This window comes from Gavialis gangeticus, unplaced genomic scaffold (genome assembly GCF_001723915.1).
Source record: "Gavialis gangeticus isolate Ggan-Ray unplaced genomic scaffold, GavGan_comp1, whole genome shotgun sequence".
Classification (NCBI taxonomy): Eukaryota; Metazoa; Chordata; order Crocodylia; family Gavialidae; genus Gavialis; species Gavialis gangeticus.
In genome coordinates, this window is record NW_017729034.1 from 65,220,447 (window position 1) to 65,240,116 (window position 19,670).

At 44.7% G+C, this 19,670-nt stretch overlaps 1 protein-coding gene across 1 annotated transcript in view; it reads left to right on the plus strand.

Annotated features, from left to right (window-relative positions):
* The window catches only part of CUNH6orf118 (chromosome unknown C6orf118 homolog), a 55,988-nt gene that overhangs the window by 13,653 nt on the left and 22,665 nt on the right, over positions 1-19,670 (plus strand). The window contains 6 exon segments of the mRNA XM_019527671.1: positions 1,691-1,750; positions 5,263-5,387; positions 7,316-7,374; positions 15,553-15,749; positions 18,235-18,288; positions 19,237-19,298. Of these exon segments, the coding sequence (XP_019383216.1) occupies positions 1,691-1,750; positions 5,263-5,387; positions 7,316-7,374; positions 15,553-15,749; positions 18,235-18,288; positions 19,237-19,298 (557 nt within the window).

Below are 19,670 nucleotides of genomic sequence, written 5' to 3' on the forward strand. Positions count from 1 at the left end.
CGGTGGCAGCAAGCAGATCAGACCAGGAGCACAGGGCAGGAAGCAGAAAACAGAGCAGCAGATAAGGCAGGGGGAAGGGATTAGAGTGGTAGTCAGGAAGTGCAGGGCTCATTGGTGGCATCCCTGCCAAAAAGGCTGATCCTTCACTCCACTAAACAGCACCCTTCTCCTCATTGCAATGCTCAACAGGCTGAAGGGAGGTCTTGCCTTGTGTGATATGCGCACTTCACTTTATCTAATATTCATGCAGGGATCCTGCAGGATCTAGTTAGGGTACTTGGGTTTGATTCCTGCTTCTTCCATTGAGCCTCCAAAGATGTCAGATCATGTTTGACCTCTTTTATCTGAAACCAATTTGAATTATCTAAATTAAAAAATTTCATCCCCATTTAATTATGTAAACAAGAACCTAATCTATGAGGCATTTCATGTAGGGCACACTACATTGTGCTTTGGGGTTTTTCTTCTTTGACACTTAACATTCTTTATGAAGCCATCACATCTATTGTGGCTTGATCACGTTCTTTGTGGCCACCAAATCTATTCTTAAGGTGGCCATAAAGTCTAAGCTGGACATTTGTGATAGAGACTTTAATGTGGACCAGAATCTAAAAGCACTGTGAAGAAAAATGAGTTTCATATTCTGTTCTGGACACAGTGGGTTGGTGCATCAACACAAGATGTTTATTGCGGAGCTGACTAATTTGCTCGACAGTAAACATCTCGGTGTCTACGTGTGTGCCTCTATTGGGGCACAGGAAACGAATATACTTCATAGCAGGGTAGTACTTGTAAATACAAGTACTACCCTGCTGTGGAGTTTTTTGTGTGCAGCAGTGCACATGTAGATGCTACCCTGGCTGGTTGAGGCATAAGGGTCCTTCAGTTCAGGGGCTGCTTGCTAGCTAACCCAGCACTGAAGCACTCTTATGCCCCAGCTAGCCCCTTCAAAGCACATTGAGCCAGGTCAGAGCAGCTCTGGGCTGGCCCAAGCTCCCTGCTAGCCGGAGTTGCTCCAATTTGGCTCAACATGCTGTGGTCCTGAGCACATATTCAAATGACACACCTGGGAGTAATAAGGTCTAGAGCAGTAAGCTCCAGAGTTTATTGCTTTGCATTAATTGCATGTGTAGACGTGACCAATAAGTGCACTTCTGCTTCCCAACAGCTGGCAGAAGGCAGAAAATAAAATAACATCCTGGAGCATTGGCAGGGAGGTGAGGAACTGATGATGGATGGGGTGGATGGATAGTGATAGGGATGACAGCAGTGGTAGCAGAATGCCTTGGGCTCAATACAGCCTCTTCTGAGCTTTGCAGCACCTGCCCCCTTAAAACCTGCCAGAGCCTGAGCTTGGACATCCTCCTAAAGCACTGCAAGACTTTCCAATTTGGGAAAGAGTTTAGCAAGCAAGGCTAGGCTGGGATGCTGTTTAGGGAGCTTTTGGTTATCCTATTTTATTCTGGTTGCTTTTATATCTTGTTCTGTCTATTGCTAAAAGCTGTTCTGAGCCTTTTTGGTGGGGAAGGATGGCATATAAATCAAATAAATATGCACAAGAGCAGAGAATGATCTTGAACTTGTAGACCACATTTTCTGGTGATGAAGTAAAGCCAGGCTTTGTCATCTCTGAACCAAACCATGTGGTGAGTGTTTGCTGACATCCCCCATTTCCTCTTTATTTGTTTAGAATGTATATGAGCTGTACATGGCAATACTTCTGGACTCGCTGCCTGCAACACAATACAAGGTAATATTCATGTGTCAGTAGTAATGCTTAGTTAGGTCATCAAGGCATTGTATCTTGGACTCAAAGTTTAAAAAATAGTCATTTTTTACTTGTGTCCAGCATGGAAGTTTCCTTCGATTACATGTGTGCTCTCACCATTTGTAATGTTACAGAAATGTAAGTGGGACGGGCTAGCTGGCAGTGACCTAGCCCAGGGCTTTGGAAAGGGCAAAAGATGATTGGAGGACTTGGGATTCCCTTTCCTCACCAATCAGGCCCCAGAGACTCACCCCCCATGTCCCTTGATTGGCCCCTTGGGTCACCTGGAGGGGGATAAAAGGGGCAGCGTGTGCTGATTCAGGAGAGACCAGCAAGGGACAATAAGGAAGGAGCTTCACAGAGCTGGCAAGAGCTGGGCCAGCGGGACAGGAGCAGTAGCCCCAGAAGAGCCTGAAAGAGCAGGACTTGCAGACAGCAGTGGGACCCTCAGCAACACGGCGTGCGGCTGGCAAGAGAGGCTCCCCACTGGGCTCCAGGATCCCCTAGAAGAGGCTGCAGCCAGCAGGAGAGGCTCCCCCGCTCCAGCAAGGATCTGAGCAGTGACCTGAGAGCTTCCCAGCTCTGCTTCCAGCTCCTCCAGTCAGAGGTCAGGCAGCTCGACATGAGGCCGGGGCTCCAGGAAGGTCAAGACCCCTAGCAGGCTAGAGTAGTGCCACCACTGGGAGCTGTGTGGTAACATTTCTGCCTTCCATGTGGGAGGTCTGAGTTCAAGTTCGAGCTGAGGTGACTTGGGGTGAGTGAACTAACAAGAAGGAAATCTTGCAGTGGAAAGGGGCCATTGTGCTTTCTCCCCCTCCAGGTACCTAGGCCCTATATTTTCTTGACATTTGTATTTTGTGCCTTTTTATATTTCACCAACCCGTATTGTTTGTTCTGTTGTTTGTGTTTTATATTTCATCAACCCTGTTTTTTGTCAATGATTGTAAGTGTCTAACCTTTGTTGAATCCTGCCCCCTTGGGGCATTGTAATGTCCACTGTACCCTCTGATTTATGCCTGTTATGTTCCTGGTATTCAAAGGTATATTGTTAAGTCCCCATTGGTGGTCTGGCTCTGTTTTATGAGGGGAGGGAGAGTCCCTACACCTCCCACAGCGCTTGTGCACATGCTTGATCCCTTTAATTGGAGAGGGGGTACCTCCTGGAGTACGACCCGGGTTATATAAGTTACTTGGAAATGTATAGTCCTTGATTATTTGGTTCTAATGATATAACCACATTTTGAACCTCTAACAATGATTTGTGCTTATTTTTTATAAGAAGATCTAATGTTTGCCCTATACTTTATTACTTACACAAGCTTTGGCTACAGAACCAGTAGCAATGGAAACTGAGATGATAGATTTTTAGGCACAAACAGAAGAGTTGATCAAAAATAGCATGAGTTGAATATGCTGAAGCTGTTCACACACACACTACCTTTATATTATACACAGTCTATTACATGTATACATTCCTGGGGACTATAGCTATTAAGTTAATACTGCAGAGTGTTTGTCCTGTATTAATATATGTTCCATTTTCTTTTTTAGTCAGGGAAGGGAATTTGAACTGACTGAACGCCTCAGTGGCATTTGTAATTTAAATTCCAAGTTATTTATCACTAACTCACCAGTCTGAATCTGTCCCAGTTGGTAGTGAGTGAGGATCTGCACCAGCTAATTTGTATTGGTAGTCTTTGTGAAACCGTTAAGTGGTTTCACTCCAGGTCTTGGTGAGCATACATCCGCCTCATACAGAATCACCTTCACAAATGGTAGGGAAAAGATTCTGAATATCTGTCAAGCTGCAGTTTGGAAGCTCTGTACAGGAATGTTTTGAAAACAGTATGCTTAAGGCACAAAAAGCAGGGAAGTTGAAGTAAGGAAAGGTCTTCTTCAGTGGCTTTTGGGGCAAGCACATCTAAATGTTAACTTTAGTGTTTGTACTGGAAGTTACATAGGGCCATGTAAATATTCCAAGCCAGACTCCCCTGTCTAGTAAGGCCAAATTGTGCTGCATAGCATTGAAGCAGGAGGAGAATTCCTCTTGTATAGAGGAACTCTCTATTAGCATAAAGCTGATTTAAGTACAGGCAACCCTCACCCGTGAATGGTGAAATCCAAATCCCCCACGAATGGTGAATCTTGCGTTCATGAATGCAGTGACCCTAGTGGCTGAGGGGGGCACAGCTACTCTGGCATCGGTGGGAGCACTGCAGCAGTGGCAGGAGCCCAATGGCAGCAAGCACAGACATCCCGAAGAGCTCCTTTAAGTGTATTTAAGAAGTGGGTTCGGCATTTGCAAATATTTGAAACTGCAAATGCTGAACCCACAAATAGTGAGGGTTTCCTGTACCTCCACCAACTTTTGTACCAGCCACATCTTACTCCTAGCAGACAAGGAAGGAGGTAGGATGTCAGAAAGTTCCAAAATGGGCATAGAAAGGAGTCAACAATTGCCCTGCTTCTCCCTCAGCAAATGGTAAGTCTGCAGTTCTAGTTTGTGCTGATTTTTAGAGGTTTATTTTACATTTATGATTTTTTTAAAAATTGCATGCATGAAAATCCTATGTCTGCTGGACATTTTGTCATTTATTTCAATGGGATAAGGATTTTACAGCTGGACATCCTCTCCCGTCCTTAATGGCTTTCTGGACTGAGTTGTGTTGCTGTGTACTACATCTGATCTGCTGAGATCACAGTGGAAAGTAATGCTGAACCTGGCACCATGGACAGAAGTGAACTTGTACCTTGTCTCACACCACCAATACACTATGCAGTGGCAAAGCATCTAAGGAATTATGTCTAGGGTGACCATATGTTCCAGTTTGCCCGGGACAGTCCTGGGTTTCAAAGGCTGGTCTTAGGCAGCTTGGTGAAAATTAAAACCAGGATCTCAAAACTGCAGGTGTACAGGGTGCAGTCCAGTGGGGAGGTTGAGTGGCATGGTGCATCAGGCAGCCCCACTTCCCCAGTGGACTGCACTTGCGCCCCTGCCCACTGGCCTTTGACATTGCCTGCAGCAGCGCCGCAGACTTGCAGGGGGTGGTGGGGCGGGCAATGTCCCAGATGTCCTGGTTTTCCTTTTGGTCACCCTAATTATGTCCCACACAACCGAGCCTTCAGCTGGGTGGTGTTCTTTTCAGCTAGCAGGGTGAAATGTGTATAGTCGTCAGTCCTTCCTTGTGCTGGTACCAGTGTTTCCTCTACTCTTTTGAAACCTCTGTGGAATTGGAATGAGTTCTGTGGTTATTGTGGTGCTTGTTCAGCAGTTTTTTCTGATTCATAACTGGAAATGTTAACACTTCCCCATGAAGTGCCTCATTTAGAAACTTCCATCAGGATTGATTTTCACCTAAAAATGATTAAGAAAAAGAGGCCAGGCCTTGTGTATGCAGTGAAGGGGAAAAGTACATACAAGTTCTTGAATGCTTCTTGCTTCTGCCTGTTATAAAAGTTCCTCCTATTTCACTCTTGTCTATGTAATCTCACAGACTTTGTTGGCTCAGGCAAGAGGTATGGAAAAAAGAGCCACAAAGAGGCAAGAAATAGAACAGACCAGGAGAGATGTACAATTTCTTATGAAGAAAAGCAAAAGTGCTCTGGAGAGAAATGAAGAGTAAGTGCTGTAAGTGTAATACACTTCTATATTGGATCTATCTCTAATAGGTTGTGTGCATTGAGGGGCAAAAGTAAATGGAAGCGTTCATACCTCACATTACTGAGAGTGTTTGATTGTGCGCTGAATGTCCAAGGACCCTTGTCAGTGGCCTATTCTGGAGTTCTTCTTGGGTGCATCTCCATGTGATGCTAACTGTGCAGTAGTCGAATAATGCTGTGCAGTAGCATGTCACAGCACCAACAGTATTAATATGCTACTGTGCAGTAGCATCACTAAAAAGGTGTTTGCCGGTGCTACCGAGCAGTAGCTGTGGTTACTGCATATTGATTTAGTACTTAATTACACAAGTACTAAATAAATGTGCAGTAACCACTGTGCAATAGCGTCCTGTGTAGATGCTCCAAGTATGCATCTGAAACAAGCTGGTTTTCCTTTCCCCACAGAATACACTGTTAATTTTTTTTTCCCCATATGCACCAAAACAGTCACATCCACTGAACTTCCCTGCTCCTACCCATCATTCCCTGCCACCCACCTCAAGAATTCGGAAGCTGCTGATTAATCTGATGGACTTTCACCCTCCCTCATCTTTTATCTCTTACAGCTGAGCAAGTTTGTCAGGATAAGATAACTTAAGAGGTCTTTTAAATCTATTTTGAAGTTGTTTTTTAGTTTATTACATGTGTACACTTTGCTCCATTTACACTATGCTTTCAAAACATATTTTTCATGATTCTCTACTTGTTAAGATACTGAAGTGTTGTAGAGACTGATTCTAAAATAGAGGAAATGCTGGTGAGCATAAGGTTCTAATTAACAGTAGCTAAATATACACTTGTGTATATGTGCCTACAGAGAGAGGATACATGATAGAGTGATACGAGGTAAGGTCTTAGCGATATGAATTTGGCTGAGAAGGTTAGTGTAGGATCTGTATACCATACCACTGTATAGAGTGTTCAGTTTATATGCTACAGAAAAGCAACCCTACAACTTTTTTCTTTTTCCATCTGCAAAGGTACTTTAGTTAAGACAAGTCCAGCTGAACAGAGTTCCAGGAGAATGATGATAAACTTTTAAAAAAATGACCTAATGTAACTCCAATGTTGTGACAATTTTCGGCCTAGAAGTTTTTCAGAGCTAAAGGAAATCTTGTGTTTCAATAAATGCTTAGCATGCCTCCATCCTAGTGGTATCCTCATTTCAAACCCTGCAGGAGCGGTCGTTATCAGAATTTAGAGCTGTGAAATTTTTATTTATAGTTGCATAATGGATATATAGGGCATAGCTCGTACACATACCACAATATTTAGCTTCTCTTGACCTTTGGTCTCATGTAATTTTGAGGGAAGGGGAATTCTCTTTGTAGGGTGAGAAGAATGAACTATTTATTTCTAAGGTTGATAACTCTATTTCTTCAAATGGCATCTACCTGAAACTTCTTAGAATTTTAAGAAGTACAGGAGAGATGAGTTAGCAAGCAGAAGGCTGGTGAGGAGGTTGAAGTATACAATAAACTAATTGCTCACTTTGTGATTTGCTTTACAAAGTGTCACATGTCTAGCTCGTCCACACATGCTGCTGGGTTGTATGTCATTGCTTCAGTGCCATAAACACTCTGTTTTCTCAGAAAGGAAGTTGCCAGTGTCACGATACCTTTTTCATGGAACAAAGGTCTAGTCAAATGATGTATCAAGACTATACTCCTAGTAGGGCAGGGATAATGAGGCAAAGTCTGGGATTAACACTAGTAAACAAGTAAACCTCAGAGCAGAATTTGCCCTATGGCCATCTGTATGAATCCTCACATGAATAAGAACTTCAGGCTTCCTTGCACTGCGTGATCTCAATTCCAGTGCATAGTATGGTAATGAAAACATGGCTGTCATCACACTAACATATTGTTCTCTTTTGTTCCATTTTAGACTCAGAAATGAACTTGAAATTGAACTGTGGGTGAGCCCAACTCCTGAGGAAAAGGCAGGCAAGTAATAATTCAGTTCTGATTGATATTAAAAAACAGAACACAGTATGACTCAGAGCACTGGAAAATTCAATGTAGCTTTTAAGCCAAAACAAAACAAAACAACACAGACATGAACGATGAGTGCCTCCGGAGGCTGGGGGGGTGGGCACGGCGATCGACCACAGGCGGTGGAGGGAGGGGCATGGCGGTGGTGAGTGGGGAGCTCCTGCTGGTGGTTGCAGTGGTGTCAGTGGCGGGGGGTGCGGTGGGGTGGCAAGCACTGACTGATGATTAATGACCACCCGCAAATGCTGCTGATAGCATTGGCGACAGCTAGTGGCGATCGGTGGTGCCACAGATGCTGCTGGTGGTTTCTTCTCCAGGTATCATCCTGGAGTACAGGGCCCCTTATGGAATAGAGTAACATTTTTATTATGTTTCTTTTGCTCTGGGGCTGACATGATGCCCATAAAAGTCAGTAGGAGATGTTCCATTTATTAAGGAATGTAGAAATTGCCATACTGGGTCATACCCACAGATCATCTTGTTCAGCATCCTCCGGATAGCGTTAGAGGCCTCAAAGGAAATTTCCAGAAATCCTCTTTTGGCAGATACAGGATAAGCTGATATTTCATGAAGATCTCCTACTAACCTCTAAATAGAGTCCATTAAAACAATCAGCTTCAGGTTTTATAACCCTTCCAAATCCTATTTTAACATTAACTATAATAGCTTTGCATACACTTGTTATCCATATAACTCTCCAATCTATCTTTGAAATCTTACTAAGTTATTGGCCTCAACAACGACAACAAAGTGTATCATATGTTGAGTGAAAAATGAGTTCCTTTGATCAGTTTCCACTTGACTTCAGTGGGCTTTGAAGCAAGGTCATTCAGCTGTTTCCAAAATGAAAAGAATATGTAAATCTAGAAATCTCCAAAAGGAAAGCAGACTATTTTATGGTGAGCTGGGACATTTCTGAAATCTGTAAAATGTCATTAGGCTAGAATCTAGTATGTCAAATATGACTGCACAGTAGGCCTGTGTGAATAGGGAAGTATTCGATTTGGATTGGGATTTGGCCAATTTGGAAGACAGTGATTCGATTCAGTGATTTGAAACACTATCCCCATTTGATTTGGCCAAATCAGAATCGGAGATTTGATGCTGTTTCGATGCTGATTTGGAGATTCAGATCCGCTGGGGAGAGGCAGGCACAGCTGGGCAGCTGCAGGTTCTCCCACAGCTCCTCTGGCTGTGCCTGCCTCTCCCCAGGTTCGGGGTGCTGCAGGAGTAGCCCCCATGGCTGCCCTGCCCAGCCCTGCCCAGCCCCAGCCTCCCAGCACTTTAAAAAAAACAAAATAAAATAAAACAAAAAAAGCCAGGGCCCCGCACTCACTGGCTGCAGAAGCAATGATTAGGGCCTCTGAGGGCTTGTGGCAGAGCCCTCCCACACAGTGTGGGGTGCGGGGGGAGGAGGAATTCCCCCTCCCCCTGCTTGGCACCTGTGCGGCAGCTGCCCCATCACATGGGTGCGGCAGCTGCCCCATCACATGGGTGCAGCATGGCTTGGCAGGGGGCCGTGGGCTGTCTGGGAGCTGGGGCTGGTGGGGCTGAGTGGTGCCGGGCTTTGGCTGATACCTGAAGCCACCCCAACTCCAAGACAGCGCGCGGTGCCCTACTGAGCCATGCTGTACCTGTGCCATGTGGGGGGCTCTGCCATGAGCCCTCAGAGGCCCCCAGTTGCTGCTGCCAAAGCTGGTGAGTGTAGGGCTTTATCTATCTATCTTTTTTTTTTTTTTTAAGTGCCTGGAGGCTGGGGCCAGGCTGGGGATGGGGCTGGACAGGGCAGCCATGGGGACTTCTTCTGTGGAGAGGCGGGTGCAGCTGGAGGAGCCGTGGGAGAACCTGCAGCCGCCTGGCTGTGCCTGTCTCTCCCCAGCTGATCCGAACCTCTGAATCTCTTTGCATCTTTTCTGAATCAGTTCAGAGGCTTTGGATTCAATGTGGACCTTTTAATGGTCTTCCAGTTTGATTCAGATTTGGAGATTCAGCTGCTGAATTGGGCCAAATCTCTAAATCCAAATCGAATTGGCGACCGAAGCTTCACACAGTTCTACTGCACAATAAATTTATATTTTATGCATTTGTTAAATTTTGTATATGATGCAGACACAAAGCGTTGCTGCTTCTTATAGCCTGGTGAGAACATATTAATTGGTAAACTTAAATTATATCAATAGACAAAGTAAACAGTTTCCTAGAAGTTTTCTGTAGAGTTGCCTTTTGCCTACTCTGCCCTTGATATAACTAAGGCAGCTAAGTTCAATGCACAGTGAAAGACGAAGAGATAACCTTGCTCTGGCCCACACTTTCCTCTTCAATAAAGAAAACAATATTTTACCCCAGGTTGTGTGTGAGCTGTTATCATTGCCATATTCTGGCCATTAATATGACTATATAAACTCACTCTTCTGAACAAGCTTTTTGCATAAAAGGTGTTGTATAATCAAACATACTTCTGCTTTTTCATCCCTCAGGAAATAAAGTGGTTCAAATTCCTCTTTGATGTAGCTCCATTTACTTCATGAAATATATGCTAGGAATGCAGTTGCCCTGCTATGTTGTTTCTGCAGCCTGGTACAGGCTTTGAATTCCAAAGCCTTTCAGCTAACCCAGTAGAGCAATAAGCTTTGGCTCTAGACATGCTGCAGGGCTAATGGATAAAACAATCTCAAGTTTCAAGGCTGAGACATCTCTGAAAAATGGAGTTGCGCAAAATGAGTTAGAAGTCTTTTAAAAAAGAAATGCTTTTACTTTGTTTAAAAGGATTACAACTCAAAGATACTCATCCAGTTATCCTTAATCTTCCCTTTCCCACCTTCTTAACTGCATGTACGGGAAGTTTCAGGTGAAGAGGAATTAAAACAAAGTCAGCAGGAGTCAAGTACTGTTTTTATTCTCCCCTTTTCTTTTATTACAGTTGTGCTGAGAGGGCCCCAGGCATGAGATTGAGGCCACGATGTGCAAGGAACTGTACAAACCCATAATAAAACAGAAGTGTGAATAATTGACTGGGGGGTGGAGGGGAGCGGGGCTTACTGTCCAAATGAAAACACTTCATATTGAGTTGCTCCCAAATGATTCTTTTTTGTGTTTTGTTTTATCCCACAGAAGAAATAGGAAAAAATCAGGTTGAATGAAATGTTCTTGATTGTTTAACTCCACTTTAACCCCTTCAATTTTTCATTTCAAAACATTTTATTTTGAAAATGTCAAAAACCATTAACTGAATTTTATCCTAATTTGTGAACTGTTGTGGTCCCCCTAAAACTGCATTTTTTCCCCAGCAAATAACACACTCTTCTGCTGTATCTCAGGAAAGACTGAAGGCTAGAAAAGGGGAAGGCTGAGAGGGGATATAATAGAAGTCTTTAAAATCATGAGGAGTGTGGATAAAGTGAGTAGGGAACTGTTATATACCAAACTCCAGGATACAAGAACTAGGGGACACCCACTGGACTTAGCAGGAGGCAGATTTTACACAGTGGGTGCATCTATATGTGCACTTTACTATGGAGCTGAATAATTAGCTCTGCATTAAAGCATCACCAGGTACACATGTGCCCATATTAGGGTGCAGTAAATTAATTAACTCTGCTGTAGGATAGTAATGTCTGGGACAAGTACTATCCTACAGCAGAGTAGTTACATGCACCAAAACACACATGTAGATGGTGACAGGCTGGCTGGGACATGAGGGTGCTACAGTGCAGGGGGCAGCATTGAGCCAGGATAGAGAAGCTCTGGGTTGGCAGGCTGATTCCCCAGGCCCCCATGGCCAGCCAGGGCTGCTTTATCCCAGCTTAGAGTGCTGTAGTTGTGGGCATACATGGAAACACTGTGACCGGGAGCAATAAACTCTGGTGCAAACTGTGCCAGGGTTTATTGCTACCTGTTAATTGCATGTGTAGATGCACCCAGTGTGCAGTTAACTTATGGAATTCATTGCCACAGGAAGTTGTAGATGTAAATAGGTTTAAAATAAGACTAGACAGATTCATGGATGACAGCTCTATTGGAAGGTATTAAATACAACAATCAGGGATGCATCCTCTGACATTCCTAAATCAGTTATGCCAAGGAAGGTGACAGGGTTGGATTACTTGAGACATGTCTCATTCATGTACTCTCCCTTTACAGTATCTACAGTGACTTGCCACTGTTGGAGACAGAATACTGGGCTAGGTGGATTATTGGTATGACTAAGTATGGCTCTTTTATGGTCTTTGTCACTCTGTCTCTCTCTCTCACTCTCTCTCACTCACTCACTCACTCAGTCACACACCCAGCTCTAATAACAGCTCTTACAAAGGCAGTGTTATTAATTGTCATTTGATAGATGGAAAAAAATTAGGCCTAGAGAGACTAATTTGCCTATAGTGGTGTGTGAAACAGGCCATATTTGATTCAGATTTGGCCCGAATCGGGGACAGTGATTTGATTAGCTGATTCAGATCACTGTCCCCGATTTGATTCAGCCTAATCCAAATCTGAAGATTCAATGCTGATTCAGAGAATCGGTGATTTGGCCATAGATACAGCTTTAAATGTTATTTCTACATACCTCAAGGTAGCAGGTGGCTTGTGAATGCTGCGATGCTGGGGCAGATGGAGCATCCCACAGGAGTGCAGGAGGACCTCTGGCACACTCCCCAGCAGACCTAGAAGTGGACCAGAGTGCTTCTGGTCCACTTCCAGGTCTGCTGATGAGCACACTGGGGAGCCTCCTGTGCTCCTGTGGGATACTCCATCCACCCCAGCATCGCAGCGTTCACGAGCTGCCTGCTACCGTGAGGTATGTAGAAAAAACATTTAAAGCTGTGTCTATGTCTAAATCTCTGAATCCCTCTGAATTGGTTTGGAGGGTTCCAATTCAATTGGAGAGATTAAAGGCTCTCCTGATTTGATTTGGATTTGGAGATTTGGGCACCAAATCGGGCCGAATCTGTGCCGAATAGAATCAGGGACCGAAGCTTTGCACACACCTACTTGCCTATACTTACCTCTTCTGCCAGCCAGAATTCTGGTGGCAAACAACAGGTAAAGGCAGCGTCTGGACACACCTGCATCTTCTTGTGGATTCATCTGGTTTGGTGCAGCAGCTGTGCCCTGGAAAGTTACCAGCTGCTGAAGCCACTGCTAAAGCTGGCAGAAGATATCAAGATGTTTTACATATTGCCTTTTGCTGGCTGCTTGACAGTGTAGAACAGGGGTGGGCAATTATTTTGGGTGGAGGACTACTTACCCAGTTTTGGCGGGCTGTCGAGGGCCTCATGGGGAACCCCGCCCCTTGACAGGTGCCCCGCCCCTTGGTCACTATCTTGGGACCAATGTCCCAGGGCCAGCACTGGTGGGGCCCAAAGCAGGGCACAGGCTGGCAGGGTCTGTGGAGCCGGGCTGGGCTGCACCAGCAGGGAGAGGGAGGAGCTGGCCCAGCTCCACAGAGCCCGTGTCAGCTGGGACCCTGCTCTCCTGCCACCCTGCTCTGGGCCCCATTGGCGCTGGCCCCAGGCCGCTGGCTGCTCACTCCCAGTGCCCCCCAGCCCCGTGGTACAGGAGGGCGGCAGCTCACAGCCCTGACCCCCTGCTCGCTGGCAGGGAAGAAGCTGGTGCTGAGTGTGGGGAAAAGTGGCCCCTCTCCTGCCCCATGACCCATGCTCCCTGCTCAGCACCAGTTTATAACCTCGCCCCGCTCCCAGCCTGGGCTCCATGCCAGCTCCAGGCTTACCTGTTGGTGGCAGCAGCTTTGGCCCCCCCGCTTGCCATGCTGGGCAGTGTTGGCTGCTGCTGTCCATCTGGATCTCTTGCGCTGGGCCGCCCAGAGGCAGCGGTGGCAAACACTGCCCAGCACAGCAAGTGTGTGGGGGGGTGGGGGGCCAGCTGCTGTCACCACATGCAGCCCTGATGGGTGAGCTCATAGCTGGCACAGGGCCCAGGTTGGCAGTGGGGCGGGGTTACAAGGTGGTGCTGAGCACGGGGGGTGGGGGAGTGACCCCTTGCTTACCCTGTGCCTGACGCCCCGTGCTGCAGCTGCTCACAGCCTGCCTGGGGGTGCCTGTGCCTGCTTCAGACAGCCCCGTGTGGGCTGTGAATGCCTGCAGCAGGGAGCACTGCTCATGGGGTGGGAAAGGGGCCACTTTTTCCTGTGCTCAGCACCAGCTTCTTCCCTGCCAGCAAGCAGGGGGTCAGGGCATGCGCTGCCCCCCGCCTGTACTGCGGGGCTGGGGAGCACTGGGAGTGAGCAGGTGTGGGAGCCAGCAGGAGCATGGGGCCTGCACCAGTGTCCTGGGGCCAGTGACAGCGGGGCTCAGAGCAGGGTGGCAGGAGTGCAGGGTCCTGGCCAGCAGGGGATCTATGGAGCTGGGCCAGCTCCCCCCTCTCCCTGCTGGTGGAGCCCAGCACGACTCCACAGACCCCAGCCAGCCTGCGTCCTGCTCTGGGCCCCACTAGTGCTGGCCCTGGGACATTGGTCCCAAGACATTGGGACATTGGTCCCAAGATGGTGACTAGGGGTGGGGCACATGTCAAGGGGCAGGGCTCCTCATGCAGCCCTCGACAGCCTGCCAAAACTGGGTAAGCCACCCTCCACCCGAAATAATTGCCCGCTGCTGGATTAGGATTTGGATTTGGCCCGAATCAGGGACAGTGATTCTATCCATGCATTCAGATCACTGTTTCCAATTTGAGTTGGCCAAATCTGAATCTGCCAATTCGATGCTGATTTGGCATATCAGCAATTCGGGCACAGGCACAGTTTTAAACGTTTTTTCTACATACCTTGAGGTAGCAGCATGGCTGTGATCATGGTGGTGCTGGGGCAGATGCAGCATCCCACAGCAGCATGGGGGGGCTCTCCAGCATTCTCGGCAGTGAACCCAGAAGAGGACCGGAAGTACTTCTGGTCCACTTCTGGGTCAGCCAGGGAGCATGCTGGGCCCTGCCCCCACTGCCCCCCTGGCCTGGTGATCAGCCTCAAGGGGATCCCGGGTGCCCTCCAAGACCCAGGAGCACCAGTTGCTGAGCAGGGGGGGTGCAGAGGGACCCCCAGTGTGCTCCCCAGTGGGCCAGGAAGTGCACCAGAAGTGCTTCTGGTCCACTTCCGGGTCTGCTGCTGAGCATGCTTGGGAGCCCCCTGCACTGCTGTGGGACTCTGCATCTGCCCCACCACAGCAGGTTTCAGAGCCCTTGCTACCTAGAGGTACGTAGAAAAATCATTTAAATCCATCTTTATGTCCAAATGGCTGAGGGAGGGTTCTGAATTGATTCAGAGAGATTAAAGCGTCCCGTGATTCGATTCAGATTTCGAGATTCAGCCACCGAATTGGGCCGAATCTCCCCCAAATCGAACCATGGACCAAAGCTTTGCACAGCCCTAGTAGAAACCTTCTTTTACCTGGGAGGAACAGTGAAACTGTGTTGGCATTAAGGGGGAGTTCTGCCAGCACATAAGAGCTTTGAAATTTGAACACAGATTAATTTTGCCAGAAGACCTTGTGCTTTGTAGGCAGAACAGTGCCGTGTAGAGCAGGCTTAAGGTATTTGGTAAAGAGAACTCTGTGGCTGAGGCAAGACATGGATCCAGGTTTCTTGAGTATATAGAGCCTTAACTGCAACAATAACACTTTGCAGTCCATGTCTTCTTTACAACCCTTATATATGGCTATACTGTCTTTTGGAAATCCCTTCTTTTAAACTTGCCTGTGCTTTGCAGGCTACAAAATATTTGATCATGGACAGGGTGTGTTTGCTATTTCTTATTTTGAATGTGATCGTGGAGAAAACTGCTGAACTCAAAGACACAAAATTGATGCCACCTCTCTCTGGGATGGGGGTGAGTGAAAAAGATGCTCATTGCTTGGAATAAGAAGCACAGTTTGGAACTCGTGTGGCTTCTCAGGGTTGGTTAGCAAATTTGCAGATGAGCAGGGCAGCTGGATAGTTGGGAGGGAGCCACGCTTTGAAACAAATGCAGTAAAATATTGTGCAATTAACAAAGAAATCTTTCTAAGTATAGGTGTCTAGCCATTTTACCTGGGCCCTCAAACTGGGATTGGAACAGTTTAGCATAATATAGCTAACTTGCTCTTTTTTACGAATGCTGTCCTGTTAACCATGCCTGCCTTTTTACAGTTCCAGAAACCCATGATGACCCTGCAGTGAAAATGCCTGTAAAGAAACAAGTCTCCCTGGCAGAGAAGGTTGAATCTATGAGGTGTCAAGTTCTCGCTAAGTGGGAGGAAATACAAGCTTTAGAGAAAGAGATTAAAGAAACCATGACTCATGCTGGGGTTGCAAACACCATAGAGAAGACTGTTAAAGAGATAGAGGCAAGAGATAATTATTTCTAAGCATTTTGTGTTCATTTTACCTGGGAGGTATCCCTATCTAGCTTCCTTGGTGACAGGCTTTTTAGAAAGGATATTGATACTCAGTAGTCTTTATTTTCTTCTCTGAAGACATACACAGCTACTCCAGATACTTCTAAGGCTCCAATAGTCAGGGTATCTGGGGCTATGATCCTGCAAAGTGATGCATCTGGGTGGACTTCTGAAGTAAATTGAGCTTGGCCAGACACAAGGGTGCTCCGCATACACCATGTTATAGGATTGGGGCTTTGTAATCATACGATTTGGCGGGGCAGGCTGGGGGTGGGTGGAGGAAAAGAGAGTTTATCAAGATGCAGGGTCAGGTTTACTCTCTCCTTTTGCTCCTCCACCCGGTGGGTACTAATTACTATGTGGACTGCTAGAATCATTACAGAATTTTTGAGAATTGCTCATAACTGACAAAACCCTTCTCTCATTGAAGGCAATGGTAAAATGCTCATTTTTAACATCAGTGGTTAGCAGAGTTAGGTCAGTATGGAGTCCTTCTAGAATCAGACTAGCTGTTCAGACAACTGAATGAGCCTGAAAATTTGATTACTTGGATGTCTAAATGAACTTAAACATGACCACAGAACTTCATATTCAAAAAGAGAGGCCTGGTCAAACCCAGGCTGAAAAATGAGCTTCGTAATATATTGTTAATATCAAATAAACAATAAATCAACAAAACTTATTATTAGACTTGTCTATTAATACAAATACCAGTGTTAATATTTGTTACTTATTATTATTAGTAGTAGCAGTAGTAGTGGCTTTCTGAGATCCCAAGTGAAATTGTATAGTGGTGGACACTGCACAAAACACTGTAGTAGATAATCCTTGGCTCAGGCAGCCTACAGTCTGACACAGATCTTGCAGAGACTGCCTTATGAGCCTATCTATGCATTGTGAATGGTCATGGGACTATTAACAATATGACAAGCTAAGCATAGGGTTTCTAAGTGCCCACACTATTCATATCTAAGACATTAAAAAGACAATTACCTTTGTTTTGGATTTTGTGTAGGTAGAAATATTAGCTGCTCTAAATAAAGCCAGGTGCACCCATCCCTGGGAATGGTCAGGTTAATAGGAATTTCAAACAAGTTAAGCAATGAAGTAATTTCATGCAAATAAATAATGCCTGAACATTTCCTGCTTACACAGAGAGTGAAATATGTCACAGTTAATGTTTGGTATAAACAAAAAAATGTTTGTATTAGAATTTAGGTTTTGATAAGCATCTCAAAGTTCTCCAACCCTTTTATCCTTTGCAGTGGTTTAGCCTATTGACAGGATATCAGATATTCAGTTGTACTGCTATGCAACAGAGCAGTCATACAAAGATGTGGTATCCAGGGAAAATTATCAAAAATATATACACCAAAAATCACACACACGTTTTGTCTTTACCAGCGCAAGCACACAGACTGTCACTGTGTCACTTTGCTTTGCTGTGAACTGAATGGTGCATTCAAATGCTTTGTTTTCCCTGCGAGAATTTTCAGTCATCCCCTTGTGCTCTTACCTAACTGTATAAGACAAAAGATTGTCACTTGTTTCAAGAGCACGCAGCTGCCCACAAATGACAACACTTATTTGGAGACACAGCCTTGACTAACATAGATGAACGTATATAGTGTTCATGTTAGAGAGATGAATAGCATCATTCAGTCACTACACTGTTCCATTCTCTTGCTGCCAAACAAAGGATATAAGCCCAAGAGTTCTTCTGAAAATTTGCTTTTGCAAAGCAGTCCATGGTGCACAGCAGGCGCCCCTCAGAGCCAAAAATATCATTATATTGGGAACTCTTTTTCTGTAAAAACCACAAATCTCTCTGAGAGACTCTATTCCTCTGTTTCAAAGATACCTATTACAAGTGGTATGATTATTCATGAGTTGTAAATTTCTGGTCATACCTTTTGTTTTTGGACTGACTTGTACCTGGGCTGTAATGAGGAACAACACCCAGCAGATGGCAATGTTGTACAGCGCTCATAGTTTAAGAAAAGACGCTGCAGCAACTGTGGCCTAAAAGGCTTCACATAAAACCACTCTAAGCACTCTTAGCCAGTGAGAGACAGGACTGAGAGTGAAGCAGTCCCTCCAAGCAGCATGAAGCGTTAACCGACGGAGCCAATGCTTGATTGCTTAATTCTTATTTAAATGCGTGTAAGGTCTTGTTAAATTACAATAATAAATCCATAATCTAAATCTGTCCATTGATAATTTATAGAAGTGGCAGGCATATTATCACTTAGAACAGCAACCTAATTGAACCACCTGCTTTCTCTATTTCTCCTAATACCATGATTTAATAATGCTAAGAAAGGAACAACATGTACTTCTGTTCAGTTGTTGAAATAGATGTCAGTTCAATGGATTTGCTATTTTGGACATGTCTTGCTACATTTTAGTTGACCCTGTTGGATTGCTTTTTCAGGCTGAAGCAATGAGGCTCATCTCAGCTAACAAGTTTCTCCAAACCCAAATAAAAGTAAGTGTCCCCCTTTAGAGCTATGATATGCTCCAACAGTGCTTTATAAACCAGTTTCCTTCAGAATTATCATCACTAGGTTTGACTTGAAGTCATGGGAAAGACTTGCAGTGAGTTCTCTGGGCTCCAAGTCAAGGGCGCTGTGAATGGCCTGCTACAGATAGAAAGGGTTTTTTTGTTTTGTTTTTATTACTATGATGAACTATGGCACTCTGACCGTGAATTGCTCAGGAAGAAGATCTGAATGGTTTCTTTAGAAATACAGGGTCTTAGAGATACCTGGAGGGAAAAGAAAAAAAATGTAGATAAATTTGGAGTAAAATAAAATAATTGTATGGAGCAATAGGACTGCACTGAGCACTCCAAGAGTGTGTATCAAAATAAAAAAAAATAGATAGACATCATTTCCTATTTTGGTGAATGACAAAATTAATTGGCCCAAAAAAGGGATTTTGTTCAGCAGCTATATATGAAAAGCAAAACTTCACAAGAATGACAAAAACACAAGTCAGTCGAGTAGAAGGTAACTAGTGTTTTACCATTGTAGGCTGTGAGTTTTTGAAAAAAATATTTAGCTAGTAACAACAAGTAATACATAATACCAGAAAAATGACAATAACAAAAATAACCTTGTACTTCTGTAAATTAGCTTGCTTATAGTCTATCTTAAACTGTGTGTGCATGAAGCAACAGGAAGCACTGCATAATGTACAAAGGTGTGTGCAACCTTAAACTTCCTGCTGAAATTTAAATGTTTAATACACAGCTGAGAAACCCCTTGACCTTAATTTATAGTGGAGGTTAACGGGGTTAAAATGCTCTCAGTATTACAAATGACTTACCAAAATTATCTGATACCACTTAGGCTTTTTTTTCTAAACTACTGTACTGAAAAATATGTTTATATTTCCCTGTGTGTATACATAGTTGCTTTCTTTCTATTTGTAGGATGTTGAATACAGCATAACAGATACCTTAAATAGACAGAAGATCTCCCAAGAAAGTCAACAGTAAGTTGGAATAAAACAAGATAGTTGTTGCTTTTTTCTTTAAGAGTTAAAGAACAATGGAAGCCCTGTCACAATAATATTTCAGACCCACATATGATCAGTTTTGCATAGCTGCTAGATTTAAGTGCACCTCAGTACCACATGCATAATGGGAGCCAAGGTATTTTAAAGTGCTTTGCTCATATTTAAAGCATGGAATTGGTTTCAAGTGAGCTCTGAATCCTACAGTCAACCAAGAAAACCAAAATATGAACAGTGCTTATGGGAGGTGTTTGACTGACACTCCCAATCATTGTAGCTGACCAATTAGCCTTAGAACAGATATAGTACACATAAACCGGTTTAAGTGATCAGAAACTGGTTTAAACTTGT